Source organism: Podarcis muralis, chromosome 10 (assembly GCF_964188315.1).
Source record: "Podarcis muralis chromosome 10, rPodMur119.hap1.1, whole genome shotgun sequence".
NCBI lineage: Eukaryota > Metazoa > Chordata > Lepidosauria > Squamata > Lacertidae > Podarcis > Podarcis muralis.
Window position 1 is genome coordinate 76,799,620 of NC_135664.1, and position 24,485 is coordinate 76,824,104.

General features: G+C 45.5%; 1 protein-coding gene across 1 annotated transcript; it reads left to right on the top strand.

The window, feature by feature from the left end:
- Positions 1 to 12,283: 12,283 nt before the first annotated feature.
- LOC144329061 (uncharacterized) lies at positions 12,284 to 17,257 on the top strand. The gene is given in 4 exon segments (XM_077935574.1): positions 12,284 to 13,263; positions 13,348 to 15,526; positions 15,945 to 16,011; positions 16,014 to 17,257. Coding segments are annotated over 4 exon segments (2,628 nt in total). The 5' UTR covers positions 12,284 to 13,204; the 3' UTR covers positions 16,337 to 17,257.
- Positions 17,258 to 24,485: the final 7,228 nt, after the last annotated feature.

Sequence of the window (24,485 nt, forward strand, 5' to 3'; positions counted from 1 at the left end):
GAAAGCGTCGTGCCTTGGGCGGAGGGGCGCAGCAAGATGCCCGCCTGCCCCCGGCCATGAGCCCGGCCCGCTCGCCTTCCCCGCCTCTCTGCCCTGCCCAGCCGGCAAGCGCAGAGGGAGGGCGGAGAGGCTCGGAGCGCGCAGGTAGCCGCCGACAACAACGGGGAGTAGAAGGCAGCAAGCGCCGTCAGGCGGCGGCGGAGTGGGTGGCCGTAGCCTCCTGGCGCCGATGGGCGAGCAAGAGGCGGGCGAGAAGCCCGGGCCCGGCGTGCCCGGTCCCCCGGACGGGGTGGCCGGCGGAGAGCGCCCCCACGCCGGGGCCGGGCGGCGATGCCGAGGAGCCGTGTGTGCCCTGAGCAGGCTGGTGCGGCGCCTCTTGCAAACTTTGCGCGGCGCCCGGCAGCAGCAGCAGCAGGCGCGGCGGCGAGAAGGCGCTGAGCCCAAGGACGACGAGGGCGGCTTCAAGCGCCCGCCCGGGCCCGAGCGCGAGAGAGGCCAAGCCGGTGGCGGCGGCGGCGGCAGCGCCCGGCTGTCATGGGGCGCGTAGAGTCCCCTGCCGGCGGCCGTTCCCGGGGACCCTCGGCCGCTCATGCCGGGCGCGCAGGGGCTGAAGAACCACGGCAACACGTGCTTCCTGAACGCCGTGGTGCAGTGCCTGAGCCACACCGAGCTGCTGGCCGCCTTCCTCCTGCTGGCGCTGCCCGACCAGAGGCTTCTTTGAAGCAAATGCCTGAGCTGTAGCTTTGGCAAATCTTGTGTTACTAATTCAGCTCCTTGACAGTCCTGCTGATACTAGAGTGGAGTGTGTGTGTGTGTGTGTTTCTTTCCCTGTTGATGCAGCAAGCCACTGTCAAAGGTGAAATTGTTTCAGCGTCATCTGGTTATTATTATTTTTATACCATGCACAGGGTCTGTATGCTAAGAAGGAACCCCAGGTGGATACTGAATTATAGGCGAGGCTTTTGAATCTTTCAGCACTTTGCATTTTGTGGCTGTTTCTGGAAACATAGATTTCAAATTCCATTTGGAGAAAATTCTCAGAGTGGAATGTGAAACAAAAATGTCTCAACACTGAACCTTAAAATGTGGCATGCGGTGGTATAAGGAAGGGGCTAGATTCAGCCCCTGATTCAGCCCCTGAAGATGATGACATACTCTCACCTTCAGACTTACAGTATTTCCAAATTAATCATACTGAAGTTCATTTAAAATTCCTGTTTTATGTTGGATGCAAAAAAGGTTTGGGTAAGGAGAATGGTGGTGGAAAGACGATGTGCTGGGCAATGTTGGGTGGTGGGTTTGAGCCCCACATTGGGCAAAATATTCCTGCATTGCAAGGCTTTAAACTAGCTGACCCTCACGGTCCTTTCCAATTCTACAATTCTGTGGTTCTGTGGAAAAAAGCTGGGGCAGCCACGTCCTCACTCAATGATGGCAGCATCAAGACAGTTGCTTACTTATGGTACATCTTGAATGTGCCATCATAGCTCTAACACCACAAAAAAACCAAAAAACCCCAGTAAGGCACACTTTTGTGGTGCCTCAAATGCAACTTGGTGGCGCCTCAAATGCATCACTGTGGTGTCTGTTCACACACACGTATCAATGGGCCTTCTCAGTAGTGACTCCACACAGTGGCGTAGCGTGGGTGCAGGGGGAGCCGGCCGCACTGGGCGCAACATCTGGGGGGAGGTGCGCTCGCACTTGCAGCTCTCTGCCCCTACCTAAATCCACGGGTTAGGGGGCGCAAATTACTTGCCTTGCCCCGGGTGCTGACAACCCACGCTACGCCACTGCCCAAAGGTCAAGGCTTTCTGGGAAATGATCTACAATGAACTGAAAAAGGTATTTAAATATACCTTTCTTAAGAAACCAGAGGCCTTCCTTTTGGGCATTGTCGGCCGATTGGTGCCAAAGAAGGACAGAACTTTTTTTATGTATGCAACAACAGCAGCAAGAATACTCATCGCAAAGTACTGGAAGACACAAGATTTACCCACTCTGGAAGAATGGCAGATGCAAGTGATAGACTACATGGAATTGGCAGAAATGACTGGCAGAATCCGAGACCTGGGAGAAGAGTTAGTGGAAGAGGACTGGAAGAAATTTAAAGACTACCTGCAAAAACATTGCAAAGTGTTTGAATGTTAAAATGATGTTCAGGCTATAAAGATAATATGGCATTAGTGACATATTTGAAAGGAATATGTAAAAAATGTTTTAAAAGAATAAGGGTGAAAAAGAATTGAATAATATTATGTCAAATTTAAACTAAATGGCACAAAGGGATTAAGTTATAAAGAACAGGTAAAAATGGACTTACAAGGAAAGGAAAATTGGAGACATAATAGGTTGGAAAGTATAAATATAGAATAAGATTTGAAAGAAGGTAAGGTACTGCTGAATATGAGTGTGTAAAAGGGAACACAGAAAAGGGAGGTGTGAGGAAGTCAGGAAAGAAGGTTATAAAAATAATAAGTAAAAAATTGGATTTTCATGTTTCTTTTTTTCTGTTTTTCTGTTTTTCTTTTATTTACTTTTTGTATGTTTTTTTGCTGTATTTTTCTGTTTCTGTTTGAATGTGATAATGTTTTCTTTTTTTCTGGTTGATTATAAAGTTAGTTTTATTATTTAAAATTTCAATAAATATCTTTAAAAAATAAATAAATCCTTGGGCACGTCCACCAAAGGTGAAAGAATGGACCTTCAGTTTCTTTACATTTCCAGCATTTATTATCGGGCAAATGATAAATTTTTGCAAGCTTGACTGGGGTCATGTACCACCTATAAATCATTTTCATAATATTCTCTCTTAGGGCATTACATGCCGTAAACGTCATACCTGTGGTCCATAACTGTTCCCAGTCAGCAAACATAATATTATGTCCAACATCTTGTGCCCATTTAATCATAGCAGATTTCACCATTTCATCCTGAGTATTCCATTTCAACAGCAAGTTATACATCTTTGACAAAATCTTAGTTTTGGGTTCTAACAGTTCTGTTTCTAATTTTGATTTTTCCACCTGGAAGCCAATGTTCTTTTTTCCCCTTAAATAATATTTATTAAAGTTTCAAGTAGTACAATAGATAAAAAGAAAAAAGAACAAAAAAGAAAATTTCCCCCTTTATAATCCAAATTTTCAATAACTTTCTTCCAGAACTTCCCCTCACCTCCCCTTCTTGTATTCCATGTCCAAATATTTATCCAACAAGTTCTTACCCCTAAATTTTTAGCCTTAATTTGTTATCATATTTAATTCAGTTTACATATCAACTTTTAACTTATATACATCAATCATTTATACTTAAAAAATTTTTTTCTAAGGTCAACCCAGTTTCCCTTCCACGGATTCCCCATTTTTATACTAATAACAACAAAAAATTAAAAAAAATCAAACAGCCTTTGGATTTCCAAACGCCACCCTCCCTTCCCCGGTTTCGATCCCAGAACCATTGTCCATTGCCTTTTCAGAGCTTTCGCTTCCATCGGTGACAACCACCTTGGGGTTTTATTTTCCAATAAATCCTTGTATCTTATCCAAACATTAAACAATGCTTTCCTGACAATATGATTTTTGAATGCTTTATGTGTTTTGACCTTATCATACCATAAATATGCATGCCATCCAAATACGTTGTTAAAGCCTTCTAGATCCAAAATGTCAGTATTTTCAAGAAGTAGCCATTCTTTCAACCAGCAAAAAGCTGCTGATTCATAGTAAAGTTTAAAGTCTGGCAGGGCAAATCCACCTCTTTCCTTTGCATCAGTTAATATCTTAAATTTTATTCTGGGCTTCTTGCCCTGCCAGACAAATCTAGAGATATCTCTCTGCCACTTCTTGAAACAGTCCATCTTGTCCACAATTTGCAAGGTCTGAAACAAAAACAACATTCTAGGCAATACATTCATTTTTATCACAGCAATACGACGCAACAGTGAAAGCTTCAAATTTGACAAAATTTCTAAATCTTTTTTCACTTCTGTCCAACATGTTTCATAATTATCTTTAAATAAGTTACCATTTTTGGCTGTCATATTAATCCCCAAGTATTTCACTTTCTTAACCACAGTCAGGCCTGTCTCATTCTGAAACCTCTCTCTTTCAATTGGTGTTAAATTTTTCTCTAAAACCTTAGTTTTTAGCTTGTTCAGTTTAAATCCTGCCACTTGACCAAATTCTTGAATTAATTCTAAAACCCTTTTAGTACTAGATTCTGGCTCCTGTAACGTCAATCATCTGCAAATGCTCTCAGTTTGTACTGTTTGGCTCCGACCTGTATACCTTTAACCAACCGGTCCCTTCTAATCATATTCAGCAGAACCTCCAGGACCGATATGAAAAGCAGTGGGGAGATTGGGCACCCCTGTCGTGTCCCTTTTTCTATCTTAAATTCTTCCGTCACCACATTATTTACAATTAATTTAGCCTTTTGTTCAGAGTATATTGCACCTATACCATTTTCAAAACCTTGGCCTACCCCCATCCCCTGTAGGTTCTTCTTCATGAAACTCCAAGAGATGTTGTCAAAAGCTTTCTCCGCATCCACAAATATCAGAACTGCTTTAGTGTTTATATTCACTTCTAGTTTTTCCAAAATATCAATTATGTACCTCAAATTATCAGACAAGTGTCTTCCCGGGAGAAAGCCCGCTTGGTCTTTATGAATCTCTTCCATCAATACAAAGAGCTTCAGTTTCAATGCAAGCCTTAGAAGACATCATCGGACTCACACAGGGGAGAAACCATTTAAATGTATGGAGTTTGGAAGGAGCTTCAGTCTGAGTGGAACCCTTGATTTACATCAACAAACTCCCACATGAGAGAAACCCTATAAATGTCAAGTAGACAGAGGTTCAGTCCTAGTGGAAGTCCTACATCCACAGACTCATGGACAGGAAGAACTTTAACAGCTGACACCCTACAAACCCATCAACCCTCAAAGAGGAGAAGCTGTTTAAAGGGAAAGATTGCAGAAAGTGCTTTAGTGATAATGGAGTGTTTAAGGAACATCTAAGGACTCAGAGAGGAGAACCCATTTAGATGTATGGAGTGTGGGACATGTTCCTTTCAGAGTCCACTCTTTTGTTCCCAGCAATGAACTCAGCAGGAAATCCATCTTAAAAGCATGTCATGTATTTGAAGTTCTGGTGTTTATATGTAAAATTGTATAGTAATGAAATAATGAAGGTAACATCTCACTCTAGTGAGTATAATTTTAGATGTAAGGTACCTTTTGATAGTGAGGGGGAGTTGGTGAATCTGGATTTCTGGGATGCTCATTTGCCTGGAGGCAGCTGGCAGAAAGCTTTTCTTCGTGAAGCCCCTGCAGATGCCGAGTTCCTGACTTCCCTCCCAGACGACAGGAAGCGAAAGTCGCACATCCATTGCCCTGTGTCCTTCCAAGCCTCTTTCCTCCCTTGCTCCCTTCTGCCGGTTTGTGTGCCTGACTTGGATATCCTGTGTGCTGTATTTTAATATTGCTGAAACTGGATTTGCTCTCAGGAGCTACGTTTTGTGCCTCACTGGGGACCCAGTGAGAACTGTATGCTTTGAAAGCTCAGTAAACTATTCCTGAAGAAGTCCTGCTGCCTCTGTGTGTGTTTTTGACCTCAGTGTGGGACTTGCTCTGCACGTGGCCCCTACCCTGCTGCTACTTGGCTCATGCCCTGGAGTTGCTCTACTCAAGCATGCAAGACGGTTTTTGCACCAAACTCTGTCATCCCCCCACCGCATGATCTCCAAGCACTGATTCTTCACCCAAACTTCATCCCTGCCTCCTAACCATTCTGAAGAAAACTGATAATCCTGTAAGTTAATGGGTGATTTCCCCCCAAGCCTAATTGCAAGAGGGGAACGGAGGGGCTGCAGGGACCAGGGAAGTCTCCTGATGGGCCCATCTTCACTCTTGAACCCCATGGGGCAACCCCAGAGCTCCTCCTTATTCTGGGGTTTGGGGAAGGTAGTATTTCTCCATAGTCCCAGAAGTTTTTATTCAGTCATGCTGCTAGGGAGTTTTCCTACCAGAGGCCCACAGTTCATACTGCTATCATACTGATTTTACTGTTGTTTCTGCTTTTTCTGTCATGGAACAGCTGGGTGCAGGGGGGGGGAGGCACCAGTTGGGGGACCTTCAAGGGAAGAAGGCTTAGATCCTGGGGACTGGTGGGGGGATGGCAGTGAGCAGAAAGAGGGAGGAAAGGGAGCAGAACGGGAGGGGAGGTGTTGCAAGCTGAGGAGGAAACAGGGTTTGGTGAGCAGGAAGAGGCTGGGGCAGAGAGCAGTTCAGACTCAGAGGGAGGAGAGGAGGGGGCCAGGAGACCCAGAGGAGGCCGGCTGCTGAAGCATCCAGGGAGACTCCCCCCTCCTGCTGTGACCAGCTCCCCTCCCCCCTGGTCTCCCAGAGCACACAGAGAAATCCAATTCAGACCCATGAGCCTGTACATGATATTAATGGGCGTAGGGTTTTTTTGTCCCAACATGCATCACTTTAATCTCATTGACAATGAACCGTATTTTCGGCCCATTCACCCCATTTGGAGAAGTCCCTTTGGAGCTCCTTGCAATCTCTCTCCTTGCAATCCCTCTTTATTTGCTCCAGTTGGCTGGACTCCTCCCTTTATTCCACAGGGACCCGCAGGGTCAGCCCGACGAGCTGGGGGACTGAGCAGCCTCGCACCTAGATTTTTCTATAACACCCCCCCCCTCCCAAGGAAAGGCTCAACATCCACGCCCATGGGGGCCTGTGGCCAGCCCAGACCCTGGAGCATCTGCATCTCTGCCCCAGCTTGAAACGTGAGGAGGGGAAGTTAGGGGCTGCAGTGCTGGCGAACCTTATCTCCCCCTCCCCGTCCAGACAGAGGAATGGCCTTGTGGGGTTGGAGAAGAGAGTCCCATCTGGGTGGTGTGGAGTGGGCAGTGCGGGGGCTTCTAACTGTAAAGTAGGGAGGGCCCTCCTGAGTCATCTAGTTGAACCCCCAGCATAGCAGGAATCTCAGCTAAGCATCACAGGCAGGGGGCCATCCAAGCTCCCCCCACCCCACCCAAGGAAGGCACTCTCCCCACTGGCTGTGCTGTACTGCCCTCTCAATGGCCCCTCCTGGCACACTTTCCTGTGGCCAACGACTCTTCCCCAGGGAGGGCATCTGAACAAGAGACCCCCCGCTGTAGGGTGCTGTGTTGATGTCCGCCAGGCTAAGGAAAAGCAAAGCAGCTGCGCATTGGCACCGATGGCTCCCAGACTTCAGCCAGTGCCCTCCAGGTGTTCTGAGTGCAGGCATCGTGCTGGCTGGCACTGAGGGGAACTGCAGGCCCATCTGCCTAGGGGGCACCTGCGTGGAGATGGCGGTGCCAGGGAGAAGATCCGCGGGTTCAGCCAGAGGCTCCTAAAGGCTCTGCCCAGTTTCTTGGCGTGGAAGATGTGACCAGCCAGCAGGGGCTGGGGCTGGCCCCTCCTGGCCCCTGTTACCCAAGGTAAAGGACCCCTGGTCAAGTCCAGCCAAAGGCGACTATGGGGACTTACTTCTGAGTAAGCGTGCATCAGATGGAACGGCAAATCCCTTTGAGCCGCGTAGGGGTTACTCCTAAGTAAGCATGCATCAGGCCGGGCTGCAGAGTGGTGCTTCCAAGAGAAGCCAGTTTGCACATCTCATGGGATTTAATGTCTTTATAAATGCACGGGGATAAGTGCATTTATAGAGACACATTTCCACAAAACACCCAAACTCCGGCATGTGGCCGCAGGTGATACAATAGGAGCCTTTCTGCAAATGGCCTTTGCAACACAACTCACTGGGTGGTAACAAAATACACACATTGGCCTCTTTGCAACGTAGCCCCGTTTCCTCAATGAATCCACCCATTGCAGTAAAACCTGAGCTGAAATAGTAAGGAGAGCAAAACATCAGCCCTGTCTGACCCCCGTCAGCCCCCAGACTCCCCCAGTCACGTGGCAGGAGAGTCATCCTGAGCCCCCCCCCCCCTGAGATGGGTACGGCATCCTGGATGATCGATATGATCCATTGATGATCCACATGATCCAAACAGACTTGTCCAAAGAGCAGATCTCTAGGCCTGGATGAAACGGGTCTGCGGTGATGGATTCTGGAGTCAAGAAATCCTCCCTTTCCAGTGATCTCTCAGGCTGGCCAGGAAAAGGCAGCGAGCAGGAATCCTCAGGGATCCCGACGGACAGACCTGTCATGTTGCCAAAACACGAACTCGGAGTCTGATCTGATTTCCATGCAGAACTCATTTTGTGACTTCGCTGTTGGATTGTCGGGATCAGCCCCTCCCCCCTCTCCTGATCCCCCAGAAGGAAGACCGGGGGGGGGATTTCCTCTCCTCCTCCCCCCCCCCCCGCTCAACACTTTCCCTCCCCTCCCGGCACATCCTTCTCTCATCCCGCCCACACAATCCCAAATCACACCCCTAATACATTGCTCCTCCTCCTCCTCCTCCTCCTCCTCCTCCTCCTCCTCCTCCTCCTCCTCCTCCAATCCTGCTTCGCTCCGGAAATGAGGGGGGAGCCCCCCTCCCAACCTGCCTGCTTCTCCCGCAAGTGGAGCGTCCACTCCGGATTGCTGCTCTGCGGCGTATCTGGGGGGGGGGGGGGAGGAGGACGGGAAGAGGAGGATCCCCGCCCAACGTGGATGTTGCAGGAAAGAAATGAGAATCGGAGCGAGGACAAAGAGGTAAAGGGGTCCGGGGGGGGGGAGAGGGGAGAAAAGGACCCAGAGACCCCTCCAGCTCCCCAAGCGCCTTCCGTGGGGCCTGGATCCCGGCACGCGTGCTGCGAAGGGGCGGAGATGGGGCGCCCACCCACGAGGACTCCCTGGGGCGCGGAGAAACGGGTCAGGAAAGGGTTAAGGGGTGAGGGAGGCGCCTGGATAGAGACCCCCCTGTCCCTCCCTTGCTCCTGTCGGGGGGGGCGGGAATGGAGAGGTGTGGCGCGCAGGGCGAGGGGTGACCCGAGCCAAGGGGACCTTTGGGTGCAGGGGAGACTCCGGGAGAGAGGGAGGGGGTCGAGGAATGGGGGGAGGGAGGGGAGCATCCCTGGGTCAGAGAAGGGCAGCGGGGGGGGGGGGAATAGGAAGACCAGTCTTTGGGGAGAAGTCTCCATCGTGGCGCCCGCTGGGAATAACCGGAGCGCTAGGGGCTCCTAGAGAGAGGTGGGCCACGAAAGGGTTAACGGGCACGAGGGATAGAGACCCCCCCTGTCCCTTCCTGGCTCGTCTTGGGGGGCCCCTCCGGCTGGAGAGATGGGGGCGCAGGACGTGGGGGGAGTGGTGCCAAGGAAGCCTCCGGATGCAGGGGAGACTCCGGGAGAGAGGGAGGGGGTCAAGGACTTGGGGGGGGAGGAAGGGCAGCATTGGCAGGGGGGGGAGATAGGAAGACCACTCTTGGGGGGGTCTCCATCGTGCCTTCCTCGGGGAATCTCCGGAGGGGACGCCTTGGCTTCTCCCTCCCGCCCAGGAATGCCCCCTTCAAGGCGACCAGAGAGGGATCCCTGGAAAGTGGGGGTCCTGTCCCCCCACCCCTATTTTCCTGCAATCTCCATCCTCTTCCCACCCCATAAGCCCCTGCCCTGTCCAGACACAGCGATTCTGCCCAGTCCAACCACTGGTCCCCTGGAGAGGAGAGGAAATCCCGAGAAGAAGAGGGGAGGGGGGAGGCCTTCTCAGAAGTGGCTCTTGGTTTCCGCAATCCCACCCAGGAAGCAGCCAGAAACCTTTTCCTCTCTCTCAGGCTGCCATCTTTATTGTCTTTTCCACTGAGGATGAGGATAATGTACACCTGTCCTCAGAAACAGGGGTGCAGAGTCCATGAAATGGAAATTGCACCTCAAAAGCATTTCTGTTCCTCTCATTCTTTGTAGCCAATGTCAGAGTGACTGACAAGCTGAGATACAACCCATCATCATCCGATGACAGCGACTGCATGAATCTTCCCAGTCAAAGGACCCATTTTCATGATAGACAGTGCCTGGGGCTGGAGGCTCTACACACTGGGTGTGCCTGTGCAGGCCAAAGACTGCCAGTATTAGCACAGGTGAGGTGTGTGACATCCCCAAATTTACAGACTGTGTGTGAATGAGAGTTTGTGGGTGGGATTATAATTTACGGCAACCCTGTGATTTTCTCCACCCATAACATTTCGTAAGCTAATATTGCAGTACGAATTCCAAAATAACTACAAAAAATCACAAGATGATAATAATAGTACACTGGTACCTCGGGTTAAGAACTGAATTCGTTCTGCAGCTCTGTTCTTAATCTGAAACTGTTCTTAACCTGAAGCACCACTTTAGCTAATGGGGCCTCCTGCTGCCCAAGACAGGTGTTGATCATCATGTGAGCTGGGCACAGGTGGGCTGAAGCGAGCTGCTGCCATTCCTGTGGAGCCTCCTTTTATTGACAGGACACCGCAAACTGCTGAGATCGCAAAAGGTCAGGCAGAGGTGGAACGATGTACAGACAGCTGTGGCTTGTCCGGGGGGGGGGGGTTGCCCTGCACCCCAAGGTCACGCGTGCAGGCAGATTGTGGCTGCCTGCTGGTGGAAAGTGTCTCCCTCCGGACCCCACTGTCCACTCCGCAATATCCCTACACACCAGAGCAGGATTTCTGTTCTCATCCTGAAGCAAAGTTCTTAACCCAAGGTACTATTTCTGGGTTAGCAGAGTCTGTAACCTGAAGCGCCTGTAACCCGAGGCACCACTCTAGATGTTATACTATTAGTATCTTCCCCAAGCCACTCTGGGCAGCTTACAGTACATATAGGTAAAGGTAAAGGGACCCCTGACCGGAAGGTCCAGTTGCGGGAAACTCTGGGGTTGCGGCACTCATCTCGCTTTATTGGCCGAGGGAGCCGGCGTACAGCTTCCGGGTCGTGTGGCCAGCAGAACTAAGCGCTTCTGGCGAATCAGAGCAGAGCACGGAAACGCCGTTTACCTTCCCGCCAGAGCAGTACCTATTTATCTACTTGCTCTTTGATGTGCTTTCGAACTGCTAGGTTGGCAGGAGCAGGGACTGAGCAATAGGAGCTCACCCTGTCGCAGGGATTTGAACCGCCGACCTTCTGATCAGCAAGTCCTAAGTTCTGGGGTTTAACCCACAACGCTACCTGCGTCCCTACAGTACATATACAAGACAGTAAAATATCCAAAAATTAAAAACCTCCTGATACAGCTGTCTTCTAAATGTCAGATAGTTGCCTGTTTCCTAGCCCTCTGAAGGGAGGGCATTCCATGGGGCAGGAAGCCCTCTGCCTGGTTCCCTGGAACTTCACTTCTAACTGCAAGGGAACCAGCAGAAGACTCTCGGAGGCGGACCTCCCTGTCGGGACTGAACGACTGGGGTAAAGATGCTCCGTCAGGTTCACAGGGCCGAGGCTGAGGAGGGCTTTAGGTTGCAGATCTTGCTCCTCCATAATGATTGATGTATAGGTAGCAGAGTAGGAGAAAACACTCAGAGGCGGGGGGGGGGGGAAATCAGCTGAGAAATTTATTACTGAAGACAGATAAGCATGACAGGACCCAAAAAATAGCAAAAATGTAACTCACAGTAAAACCCTGACTTAGCAAACCAAAACAGCACTCAAGTAAGAAACAGACAAGCAGAGTAGAGTAATATTAGACTATGAAGTGGGAGCAGGCGCATTTCAATACTGTAATTTATATATAATTCAAAGTCAGAGTAACCCTGGGACTAGATAACAAGCCTCCAGGTGGACGTGCCCCACCTGCCCTTCACTTTCCTCTTCCGCACGGGCAGAATCTGCCTTCAGGACTGTGGGATTCACGGTTGTTCTCCTCCTCTCCATCCACCAGGGCTTGACTTCAGGTGCAGCAGAATTCCCCAGCCCCCCAAGGATTTGAGACCCATCAGCTTTCCTCACCTGGTTTAGCCGGCTGGTAGAAGCCGTTGCTTGAAGCCCTGTTGCATGCTGACAGCTTCTGGAAGCCACAGGTGAGAGCCGAGTGCAGGGTGGGCAGCAAGGGTGGAAAAATGACCCCAGGAGGTGCAGGACATGTCCCCCACCAAAGGAACTACGGCTCCCCAACACCCCATGACATCTAGATTCAGGTAGGTAGCTGTGTTGGTCTGACACAGTTGAAATAAAACATTTAAAAATAGTCCAGTAGCACCTTAGAGACCAACTAAGATTGTTCTAGGTATAAGCTTTCGTGTGCATGCACAATTCTTCAGATGCACCGACACAGATGTCACCAGACCCTTGTATATCGTGGGAGGGTGGGGTGGGGTTTTTCTCAGAAGGGTACTCCTACTACCATCTCCCACTATATGAAGAACTGTGAATGCACACAAAAGCTTATATCTAGAACCTAAGGTGCAACTGGACTATTTTTTTACTTTTTTACTTCAACTGTGTCAGACCAATATGTCTACCTACCATGAAGAACAGTTATCTCCTTGCCTTGAATATCCTGCCTTTCAGATTAGGATAGTCCTCTGTCAGAAGACAAGCACAGGATCAGGCAGCACATCATCATTATAAAGAACCTTTGGGGTGGGTGTTTCCGTCTGGGATTCCCATGTGCCATCTGCTTTCCTTCTGCTTCTTCTGCTCTCTCCATGCAATGTGAGGCATGTAGATGGAGGTCCATCTCCAAGAACAGGAGCTTCCCTGAGCACCCATTCAGCTGACCCCAAGCACCAAGCCTTGTCACTAGTTCTCTGACTGACCCAGACCACAGTCCCTGGAAGAGATGTAGGCCTGGGTCTCCCAAAATAATCCATATGGACCTCCTGAGGTCAGTGGGACTGTGCAGGTGATTCATGAAGATCTAGAGGTGTAAACGGGGCAACCACTTGATTTGAAAGGCAGTCCCACAGGACAACAGTATTCCAAGATCATGCTGTGTTATTAAAGATGATTGAGGATCTTGAAAGGTTCCTGATGCATTACTACCATTTGACATCATACCATTTTCATTTCCTAAAAATTGGGAACATAGGTAGGACATGGGAGAATGTAAGAGATGTTGAAATAAGAGAAGGTGCTAATGGCGGTTGATGTGTTCTCTTTCCCTTTGTTCTCTTCCTTGAAACCCAAACAGGATTTGCTTTCTGCCCACTCTGAAAAAGGTGATGGAGAAGACAGAATTGTGGGGGACAGGGCACCTTTCGTTTCATTAGGAATAGCCATTAAAATGTGTGAAATGTGGAATATGCATCACTGAATGAGCACACATAGTTCACATCAACGAACACAAAAAGGAAAGAAGCCATTCAAAGGTATGTAGTGCGGAAAGAGATTCTCTTTCAACTCAAAACTTAGAACACACCAGCGGACTCACACAGAGAGAAAACGTTTTAAGTGCAGGGAGTGTGGGAAGAATTTCAGTCAGAGTGGAAACCTTAAATTGCACAAAGGGACTCACACAGGGGGAAAACCATATGAATGTATGGTGTGTGGAAAGAACATTAATAATAGTGGAAGCCTTAGAAGATATCAACGGACTCACACAGGGGAGAAACCGTTTAAATGCATGGAGTGTGGAAAGAGCTTCAGTCAGAGTGCACAACTTAGATCACATCAATGGACTCACACAGGGGAGAAACCATATAAATGTATCGAGTGTGGAAAGAGCTTTAGTGATATTGGAAGCCTTAGAAAACATCAACGGACTCACACAGGGGAGAAACCATTTAAATGTATCGAGTGTGGAAAGAGCTTCAGTCGGAGTGGAAACCTTAGAAATCATCAACAGACTCACACAGGGGAGAAACCATTTAAATGCATGGAGTGTGGAAAGGAATACAGTCAGAGTGGACACCTCAATATACATCAACGGACTCACACAGGGGAGAAACCATATAAATGCATGGAGTGTGGAAAGAGCTTTAGTGATCGTGGAAGCCTTAGATCACATCAATGGACTCACACAGGGGAGAAACCATTTAAATGCATGGAGTGTGGAAAGGAATTCAGTCAGAGTGGAGCTCTTAGAAGACATCAACGGACTCACACAGGGGAGAAACCATTTAAATGCATGGAGTGTGGAAAGGAATTCAGTCAGAGTGGAAGCCTTAGATCACATCAACGGACTCACACAGGGGAGAAACCATTTAAATGCATGGAGTGTGGAAAGGAATTCAGTCAGAGTGGAGATCTTAGGAACCATCAACGGACTCACACAGGGGAGAAACCATTTCAATGTATGGAGTGTGGAAAGAGCTTTAGTAACAGAGGATGCCTTAGAACACATCAACGGACTCACACAGGGGAGAAACCATTTAAATGTATCGAGTGTGGAAAGAGCTTCAGTCAGAGTGGAAACCTTAGAAATCATCAACAGACTCACACAGGGGAGAAACCATTTGAATGCATGGAGTGTGGAAAGAGCTTTAGTGAAAATGGAAGCCTTAGAACACATCAACGGACTCACACAGCGGAGAAACCATTTAAATGTATCGAGTGTGGAAAGAGCTTCAGTCTGAGTGGAAACCTTAGAACACATCAACGGACTCACACAGGGGAGAAACCATTTAAATGCATGGAGTGTGGAAAGAGCTTCAGTCAGAGTGGAGACCTTAGAAATCATCAACGGACTCACACAGGGGAGAAACCATTTCAATGTATGGAGTGTGGAAAGAGCTTTAGTAACAGAGGATTCCTTAGAACACATCAACGGACTCACACAGGGGAGAAACCATTTAAATGTATCGAGTGTGGAAAGAGCTTCAGTCGGAGTGGAAACCTTAGAAATCATCAACAGACTCACACAGGGGAGAAACCATTTGAATGCATGGAGTGTGGAAAGAGCTTTAGTGATCGTGGAAGCCTTAGATCACATCAATGGACTCACACAGGGGAGAAACCATTTAAATGCATGGAGTGTGGAAAGGAATTCAGTCAGAGTGGAGATCTTAGAAGACATCAACGGACTCACACAGGGGAGAAACCATTTAAATGCATGGAGTGTGGAAAGGAATTCAGTCAGAGTGGAGATCTTAGGAACCATCAACGGACTCACACAGGGGAGAAACCATATAAATGTCTGGAGTGTGGAAAGAGTTTTAGTGATCGTGGAAGCCTTAGATCACATCAACGGACTCACACAGGGGAGAAACCATTTAAATGTATCGAGTGTGGAAAGAGCTTTAGTGAAAATGGAAAGCTTAGGAACCATCAACGGACTCACACAGGGGAGAAACCATTTAAATGTATCGAGTGTGGAAAGAGCTTTAGTGAAAATGGAAAGCTTAGGAACCATCAATGGACTCACACAGGGGAGAAACCATATAAATGTATAGAGTGCGGAAAGAGCTTCAGTGATAGTGGATGTCTTAGAAGACATCAACGGACTCACACAGGGGAGAAACCATTTAAATGCATGGAGTGTGGAAAGAGCTTCAGTCAGAGTGGAGACCTTAGAAATCATCAACGGACTCACACAGGGGAGAAACCATTTCAATGTATGGAGTGTGGAAAGAGCTTTAGTAACAGAGGATGCCTTAGAACACATCAACGGACTCACACAGGGGAGAAACCAGATACCGTATTTTTCGCCCCATAGGACGCACCTAGGTTTTTTTTTGGGGGGGGGGAATAAAGAAAAAATATTTTTTTCCTGGCTGGCTTCCCCCGACCCCAGCCCCCAGAACAGGCTGCTGCCTGCAAGCCTTGCGAACCTGGTGCGCAAGGCTTGTGGACATCTGCCCGAAGCACGGGGCGGGCTCTGCAGCGTGCCCCATGATTCGGGCTGCAGGCTGCCGCCTGCAAGCCTTGCGAACCCGGTGGGAGCTGCCGCTGGGCGCGCGAGGCTTGCGGATAGCTTCCTGAAGCCTGGAGAGCGAGAGGGGTCGGTGCACACAGATGCCTCTCGCTCTCCAGGCTTCAGCGAAAGCCTGCATTCGCCCCATAGGACGCACGCACATTTCCCCTTCATTTTTGGAGGGGAAAAATGTGTCCTATAGGGCGAAAAATACGGTAAATGTATTGAGTGTGGAAAGAGCTTTAGTAATAGTGGAAGCCTTAGAAATCATCAACGACTCACACAGGGGAGAAACCATTTAAATGTATCGAGTGTGGAAAGAGCTTTAGTGAAAATGGAAGCCTTAGAACACATCAACGGACTCACACAGGGGAGAAACCATTTAAGGGTATGGACTGTAGAAGGAGCTTCAGTCAGAGTGGAACCCTTGATTTATGTCAACAGACTCACACAAAAGACAAACCATATAACCGTATTTTTCACTCTATAAGACTTAACAGACCACAAGACGTACCTAGTTTTTGGAGGACGAAAACAAGAAAAAAAATATTCTGCATCCCAGAAGCAAGAGGGATTGCTGCGCAGCAAAAGTAGCAATCCCTCTTGCTGTTCTGGCTTCTGGGATAGCTGCACAGCCTGCATTCGCTCCATAAGACGCACACACATTTCCCCTTACTTTTTAGGAGGGAAGAAGTGAGTCTTATAGAGCAAAAAATACGGTAAAATCAGGAAAGTACTCTTAGTGGAAGTTCAAATTCAACAGACTTATGGACAGGAAGAACTTTAAGAGTTGAAACCCTTCAGACCATCAACAAACTCAGAAGAGAAGCAGTTTAAATGAAAAGACTGCAAAAAGTGCTTTCTTTATAATGGAGTATTTAAGGAACAGGGACACGGGTGGCACTGTGGGTTAAACCACAGAGCCTAGGACTTGCCGATCAGAAGGTCGGTGGTTCGAATCCCCACAACGTGGTGAGCTCCCGTTGCTCGGTCACTGTTCCTGCCGACCTAGCAGTTTGAAATCATGTCAAATTGCAAGTAGATAAATAGGTACCGCTCCGGCGGGAAGGTAAACGGCGCTTCTATGCGCTGCTCTGGTTCGCCAGAAGCGGCTTAGTCCTGCTGGCCACATGACCCAGAAGCTGTAGCCCGGCTCCCTCGGCCAATAAAGTGAGATGAGCACCGCAACCCCAGAGTCGTCTTTGACTGGACCTAATGGTCAGGGGTCCCTTTACCTTTACCTTTATTTAAGGAACATCTAGGGACTCTCACATGGGAGAACCCATTTAGATGTATGGAGTGTGGGACGTCTTCCTCTCAGAGTCCACTCTGAGCAATGAACTCAGCAGGAAATCATTCCTACAAGCATGAGGTATATGTGAAGTTCTGGTGTTTATATATAAAAAATTCCTTCCAGTAGCACCTTAAAGACCAACTAGGTTAGTTCTTGGTATGAGCTTTCGTGTGCATGCACACTTCTTCAGATACACTTCTTCTTCTGAAGAAGTGTGCATGCACACGAAAGCTCATACCAAGAACTAACCTAGTTGGTCTTTAAGGTGCTACTGGAAGGAATTTTTTTTGTTTTGACTATGGCAGACCAACACGGCTACCTATCTGTAACTGGTGTTTATATGTAAAACTATAATAATGAAATCAGGCAACATCTCACAATGGTGAGTATAATTTTAGATGAAAGTACCTTTGGTTTTTGCACCATACTCTGTCATTCTGCCACCGCATGATCTCCCAGCACTGCTTCTTCACCAGAACTTTTTCGCTGCCTCCTGCCCTGCGCGTTCTGAAGAAAACTTGAAATACTGAAATTGAATGGGGGATTTCCCCCCCAGCCTAATTTCAAGAGGGGGAAGGAGGGGCTGCAGGTATCAGAGAAGTCTCCTGGGGGCCCCATCTTCGCTCATGAAACCCATGGGGCAACCCCAGAGCTCCTGCTCATTCTGGGGTTTGAGGAAGATAGTATTTTTCCATAGTCCCAGAATTTTTGATTCAATCATGCTTCTCAGGAGTTTTCCCACCAGAGGACCACAGTGCTGTAGTGTGTTCCCACCATTTCAGAACACCATTTCAGATAAAACCACAGCGGACTTTGCCACCAAACTCTGCCAATTTGTCCTTACCCACAACAACTTCAAATTCGGTGATGACCTGTTCCTTCAGATCAGCGGCACAGCAATGGGCACCCGCATGGCCCCACAGTATTCCAACATCTTCATGGCAGATTTAGAACAATGTTTCCTAAACTCCTACCCACTCAAACCTCTCTTGTACCTGCGATACATTGACGATATTTTTATCATCTGGACACATGGTCAACAGACCCTGGACACCTTCCACCAGAAATTCAATGATTTCACCCCACAATCAACCTAACAATGAATCAATCTATGCAAGAAATACATTTTTTGACACTACTATAAAAATACAGGATGGGCACATAGACACCACCTTATACCGTAAACCAACTGACCGACAAACATATCTACATGCCTCTAGCTACCATCCCAAACATACCAAACAGTCCATTGTATATAGCCAGGCACTACGTTACAGCCGTATCTGTTCCAATTCTACAGACAGAGACTCTCACCTAAGAGATCTACAGCAAACCTTTTTAGAACTAAAATACCCAGCAGATGAAGTTAGACAACAGATCAACAGAGCCAGACTGATACCCAGAGAGAACTTGCTGCAAGACAGACCCAAAAAAGAAAATAACAGAACACCTCTAGTCATCACATACAGCTCCCAAGTTAAAACAGTACAACACATCATCAGAGATCTACAACCTCTCCTGGACAATGACAGTTCTCTTTCTCAAGCTCTGGGAGGAAGACCTTTCATTGCCTACAGACAGCCACCCAATCTTAAACAACTCCTAACCCACAATAATACTACAACCAGACTTAACACGGACACTGGCACCAGAGCCTGCAATAAACCCAGATGCCAACTTTGCTGCCACATACACCCGGACAACACCATTACTGGCCCCAACAACATCACACATACCATCTCGGGACTATTTAATTGCTCATCGGCTAACATTGTATATGCCATCAAATGCCAACAGTGTCCTTCAGCTCTCTATATTGGACAAACAGGCCAAACCTTACGCCAAAGAATAAACGGACATAAATCTGACATCAGGAATCACAAGACAGAGAAACCAGTAGGAGAACACTTCAATCTCCCAGGACATTCTATCCAAGATCTCAAAGTAGCTGTTTTACTACAAAGGAATTTCAGAAATAGACTGGAAAGAGAAGCTGCTGAATTGCAACTCATTACCAAACTTAAAACCATGGAGAGACCTGGCCTGAACAGAGACATTGTATTCTTATCTCACTATACATGACAAAGCCATTTTTCACCTTCTCACCCCTTGCTTTTTCCTGTAAGACCTATTGCAGTCGTTTAGAGTCGTCAACAGGCTCATCACAGCTATCTGCCAATCACCCATTCCCACCACCCTTCTGAGTAATACCCTCCCCACCTTCTTTATACCTTTATACCCCACCACTTTATACCTACACCTTTGGGTTCTGATGAGCCTGAGAAAGTGATACCACCGCCAAAGGGAGAATAGAACTATCTCAACATGTCTCTGCAACTACTAAGTTGGAACATTCATGGTTTTAATTCCCCTGAGAAAAGGAAGAAGATTTTTCATTTATTAAAAAAGGAACAATTAGACTTAATTTGCCTACAGGAAACACATGTGATTAGGCTCCATAGGAAAGTTTTAATCAATAAGAGACTGGGTCAAGAATTTATTTCATCTGATAGAGTGAAGAAGAGAGGAGTTGCTATCTATGCAAAAGAAAGCCTATCACCAAAATTTCTTTTTAAAGATGAGCAAGGAAGAATTTTGGCAATTGAAATTCAAATACAAGGAGAATTTTTTTTGATTTTGGGAATTTATGCACCAAATGAGGGGAAGTCGGAATTTTACAAGAAGTTGCATGAGACAATGCTGGATTATGTGGACTATAATAACATCATCATGATGGGTGACATGAATGGGGTGGTATCTACGAATATGGACAAAGCGCAAAGTCAAAGCATAACAAAAGAGGGCAGGCTACCAAAAACTTTTTTTGAACTAACTGACAACATGGATCTGATTGACATTTGGAGAACAAAAAACCCCTTAGGAAGAGAAGGGACATTCTTCTCTGAAGCCAAAATGACACGGACAAGAACTGACCAAATATGGATAACTAGAGGATTGGCTCCCAAGACTAGAAAGGTGGAAATCTGCCCAAAAACCTGCTCCGACCATAATGCAGTAAAGATGGAAATGAGATTAAATTTAACTGGCTCCTTCAGATGGAAGATGAATGACACCTTATTAAGAGACCAAGAGATTGTCAAGAAGGCCCAAAAGAACCTGTGGGACTACTTTGAAGTAAACTTGAAAACCACAGTGGAAAAAAGAATAATCTGGGATGCAAGTAAAGCGGTGATGAGGGGGTTTCTGATACAACAGAATGCAATAAAAAAGAGAACCCAAAATGAGAAGAAAGACAGAATTTTTTAGAAAATAAAAGAAGGAGAGAAAAAATTAAGATTGAAACCAAAGTCACAGGAGATTCTGAGAGAAATTAAATTATATCAAGTACAATATATGAAATTGATAAATCAGGAAGTCGAATGGAAAATCAAACAAATGAGACAAAAGACCTTTGAATCGGCTAATAAATGTGGAAAACTGCTAGCATGGCAGTTGAAAAAAAGACAGAAGTTGAACACGGTTACCAATCTTGAGATTGAGGGGAGAAATATCCAAATCCTGTGGAGATTAGAAAATGCTTCCAGAGATACTTCAAACAACTTTATACCCAGGGGCCGCAGAAAGAGACGGATATAGACCAATTTTTAAGAACTAATGGATTACAAAAACTATCTCAAGAAAACAAGACAATATTGAACCATAAGATAACGGAACAGGAGATTGAAGGTGCCATTCAGAACATGCAACTGGGCAAGTCTCCAGGGCCGGAGGGGTTAACCTCCAAGTATTATAAGACTTTGAAAGACTATTTAATTCAACCATTAAAGGAGGTGTGCAACGAGATTATGGAGGGGAAGAAGGCACCGGAGTCATGGAAAGAAGCTTTCATCACACTTATACCAAAATCTGAAGCTGAAAAGACACAACTCAAGAACTACCGTCCCATTTCCCTTTTAAATGTGGATTATAAAATTTTTGCACATATTTTAGCTAACAGATTAAAAAGAGTGTTAAATGAAGTGATCCATAAAGACCAGGCAGGCTTCCTCCCAGGCAGACATTTGTCTGACAATACAAGGAACATTATTGATATTTTGGAGTTATTGCAAACGAACACTAACACAAGAGCAGTTTTGATTTTTATTGATGCGGAGAAGGCCTTTGACAATATCTCTTGGAATTTTATGAAGAAAAATCTTAAGGGAATGGGAGTGGGACGGGGGTTTGAAAATGGTATAGACGCAATCTATTCAGAACAAAAAGCAAAATTGATAGTTAATAACGTGGTGTCAGAAGAGTTTAAAATTGAAAAAGGAACACGACAGGGTTGCCCTATCTCTCCATTGCTATTTATTTCGGTCCTGGAGGTGCTCTTGAACATGATTAGGAGGGACCGGTTGATTAAAGGAATCCAGGTCGGAGCTAAACAATATAAACTCAGGGCCTTTGCAGATGACCTGGTTTTGACATTACAGGAGCCAGAATCTAGTACGAAAAGAGTTTTAGAACTGATTCAAGAATTTGGTCAGGTGGCAGGATTTAAATTAAACAAGCAAAAAACTAAGGTTTTGGAGAAAAATTTGACAACAATGGAAAAAGAAAGGTTTCAGAAGGAGACAGATTTAAATGTGGTGAAGAAAGTGAAATATCTAGGGATTAATATGACGGCCAAAAATTTGAATTTATTTAAAGATAATTATGAAAAATGTTGGTCAGAGGTTAAAAAAGATTTAGAAATTTGGTCAAAATTGAAGCTTTCCTTGTTGGGTTGAATTGCTGCCATAAAGATGAATGTACTGCCAAAAATGCTGTTTTTGTTTCAAACTTTGCAGATTGTGGACAGGATGGACTGTTTCAAGGGGTGGCAGAGAGACATTTCTAAGTTTGTCTGGCAGGGCAAAAAGCCCAGAATAAAATTTAAAATATTGACTGATGCTAAAGAAAGAGGGGGGTTTGCCCTGCCAGACATCATCATCATCATCATCATCATCATCATCATATATTATTTGTACCCCGCCCATCTGGCTGGGTTTCCCCAGCCACTCTGGGCGGCTTCCAACAAAGATAAAAAATACACTAAAATGTCATATATTAAAAACTTCCCTGAACAGGGCTGCCTTCAGATGTCTCCTGAATGTCAGGTAGTTGTTTATCGCTTTGACATCTGATGGGAGGGCGTTCCACAGGACGGGCGCCACTACCGAGAAGTTGACATGAAGTTGTATTATGAATCAGCAGCATTCTGCTGGTTGAAAGACTGGCTACTTCTGGAGAACACTGACATTTTGGATTTGGAAGGGTTTAACAATGCGTTTGGGTGGCATGCATATCTGTGGTACGACAAGGTTAAAATTCATAGAGCATTCAAGAACCATATTGTCAGGAAAGCAGTGTTTAATGTCTGGATAAGATATAAAGATTTATTAGAAAACAAGACCCCAAGGTGGCTATCACCCATGGAAGCTAAGGCTCTGAAAAGATTCAATATGGAGGCCAAGTGGCCGAAATATTTGGAGATATTAGAACAAAATGGAGACACATTGAGATTGCAGAGTTTTGAGAAATTAAAAGATAAAGTGCAAGATTGGCTACATTATTATCAAATTAGAGAGGTTTTTTATATGGATAAAAAAATAGGCTTCCAGGTGGAAAAATCGAAATTAGAAACAGAATTGTTAGAACCTAAAACTAAGGTACTTTCAAGAATGTATAACTTGCTGTTAAAATGGAACACTCAGGATGAAACGGTCAAATCAGCTATGATTAAGTGGGCGCAAGACATTGGTTATAACATTATGTTGCTGACTGAGAACAGTTATGGACCCCCGGTGTGAAATTTACGGCATGTAATGCCTTAAAAGAAAATATTATGAAAACGATATATAGGTGGTACATGACACCAGTCAAGCTTGCAAAAGTATATCATTTGCCTGATAATAAATGTTGGAAATGTAGAGAAAATGAGGGAACATTCTTTCACCTTTGGTGGACGTGCCCAAAGGTCAAGGCTTTCTGGGAAATGATCTACAATGAACTGAAAAAGGTATTTAAATATACCTTTCTTAAGAAACCAGAGGCCTTCCTTTTGGGCATTGTCGGCCGATTGGTGCCAAAGAAGGACAGAACTTTTTTTATGTATGCAACAACAGCAGCAAGAATACTCATCGCAAAGTACTGGAAGACACAAGATTTGCCCACCCTGGAAGAATGGCAGATGCAAGTGATAGACTACATGGAATTGGCAGAAATGACTGGCAGAATCCGAGACCTGGGAGAAGAGTTAGTGGAAGAGGACTGGAAGAAATTTAAAGACTACCTGCAAAAACATTGCAAAGTGTTTGAATGTTAAAATGATGTTCAGGCTATAAAGATAATATGGCATTAGTGACATATTTGAAAGGAATATGTAAAAAATGTTTTAAAAGAATAAGGGTGAAAAAGAATTGAATAATATTATGTCAAATTTAAACTAAATGGCACAAAGGGATTAAGTTATAAAGAACAGGTAAAAATGGACTTACAAGGAAAGGAAAATTGGAGACATACCGGTAATAGGTTGGAAAGTATAAATATAGAATAAGATTTGAAAGAAGGTAAGGTACTGCTGAATATGAGTGTGTAAAAGGGAACACAGAAAAGGGAGGTGTGAGGAAGTCAGGAAAGAAGGTTATAAAAATAATAAGTAAAAAATTGGATTTTCATGTTTCTTTTTTTCTGTTTTTCTGTTTTACTTTTATTTACTTTTTGTATGTTTTTTTGCTGTATTTTTCTGTTTCTGTTTGAATGTGATAATGTTTTCTTTTTTTCTGGTTGATTATAAAGTTAGTTTTATTATTTAAAATTTCAATAAATATCTTTAAAAAATAAATAAATCCTTGGGCACGTCCACCAAAGGTGAAAGAATGTACCTTCAGTTTCTTTACATTTCCAGCATTTATTATCGGGCAAATGATAAATTTTTGCAAGCTTGACTGGGGTCATGTACCACCTGTATATCATTTTCATAATATTCTCTCTTAGGGCATTACATGCCGTAAACGTCATACCTGTGGTCCATAACTGTTCCCAGTCAGCAAACATAATATTATGTCCAACATCTTGTGCCCATTTAATCATAGCAGATTTCACCATTTCATCCTGAGTATTCCATTTCAACAGCAAGTTATACATCTTTGACAAAATCTTAGTTTTGGGTTCTAACAGTTCTGTTTCTAATTTTGATTTTTCCACCTGGAAGCCAATGTTCTTTTTTCCCCTTAAATAATATTTATTAAAGTTTCAAGTAGTACAAAAGATAAAAAGAAAAAAGAACAAAAAAGAAAATTTCCCCCTTTATAATCCAAATTTTCAATAACTTTCTTCCAGAACTTCCCCTCACCTCCCCTTCTTGTATTCCATGTCCAAATATTTATCCAACAAGTTCTTATCCCTAAATTTTTAGCCTTAATTTGTTATCATATTTAATTCAGTTTACATATCAACTTTTAA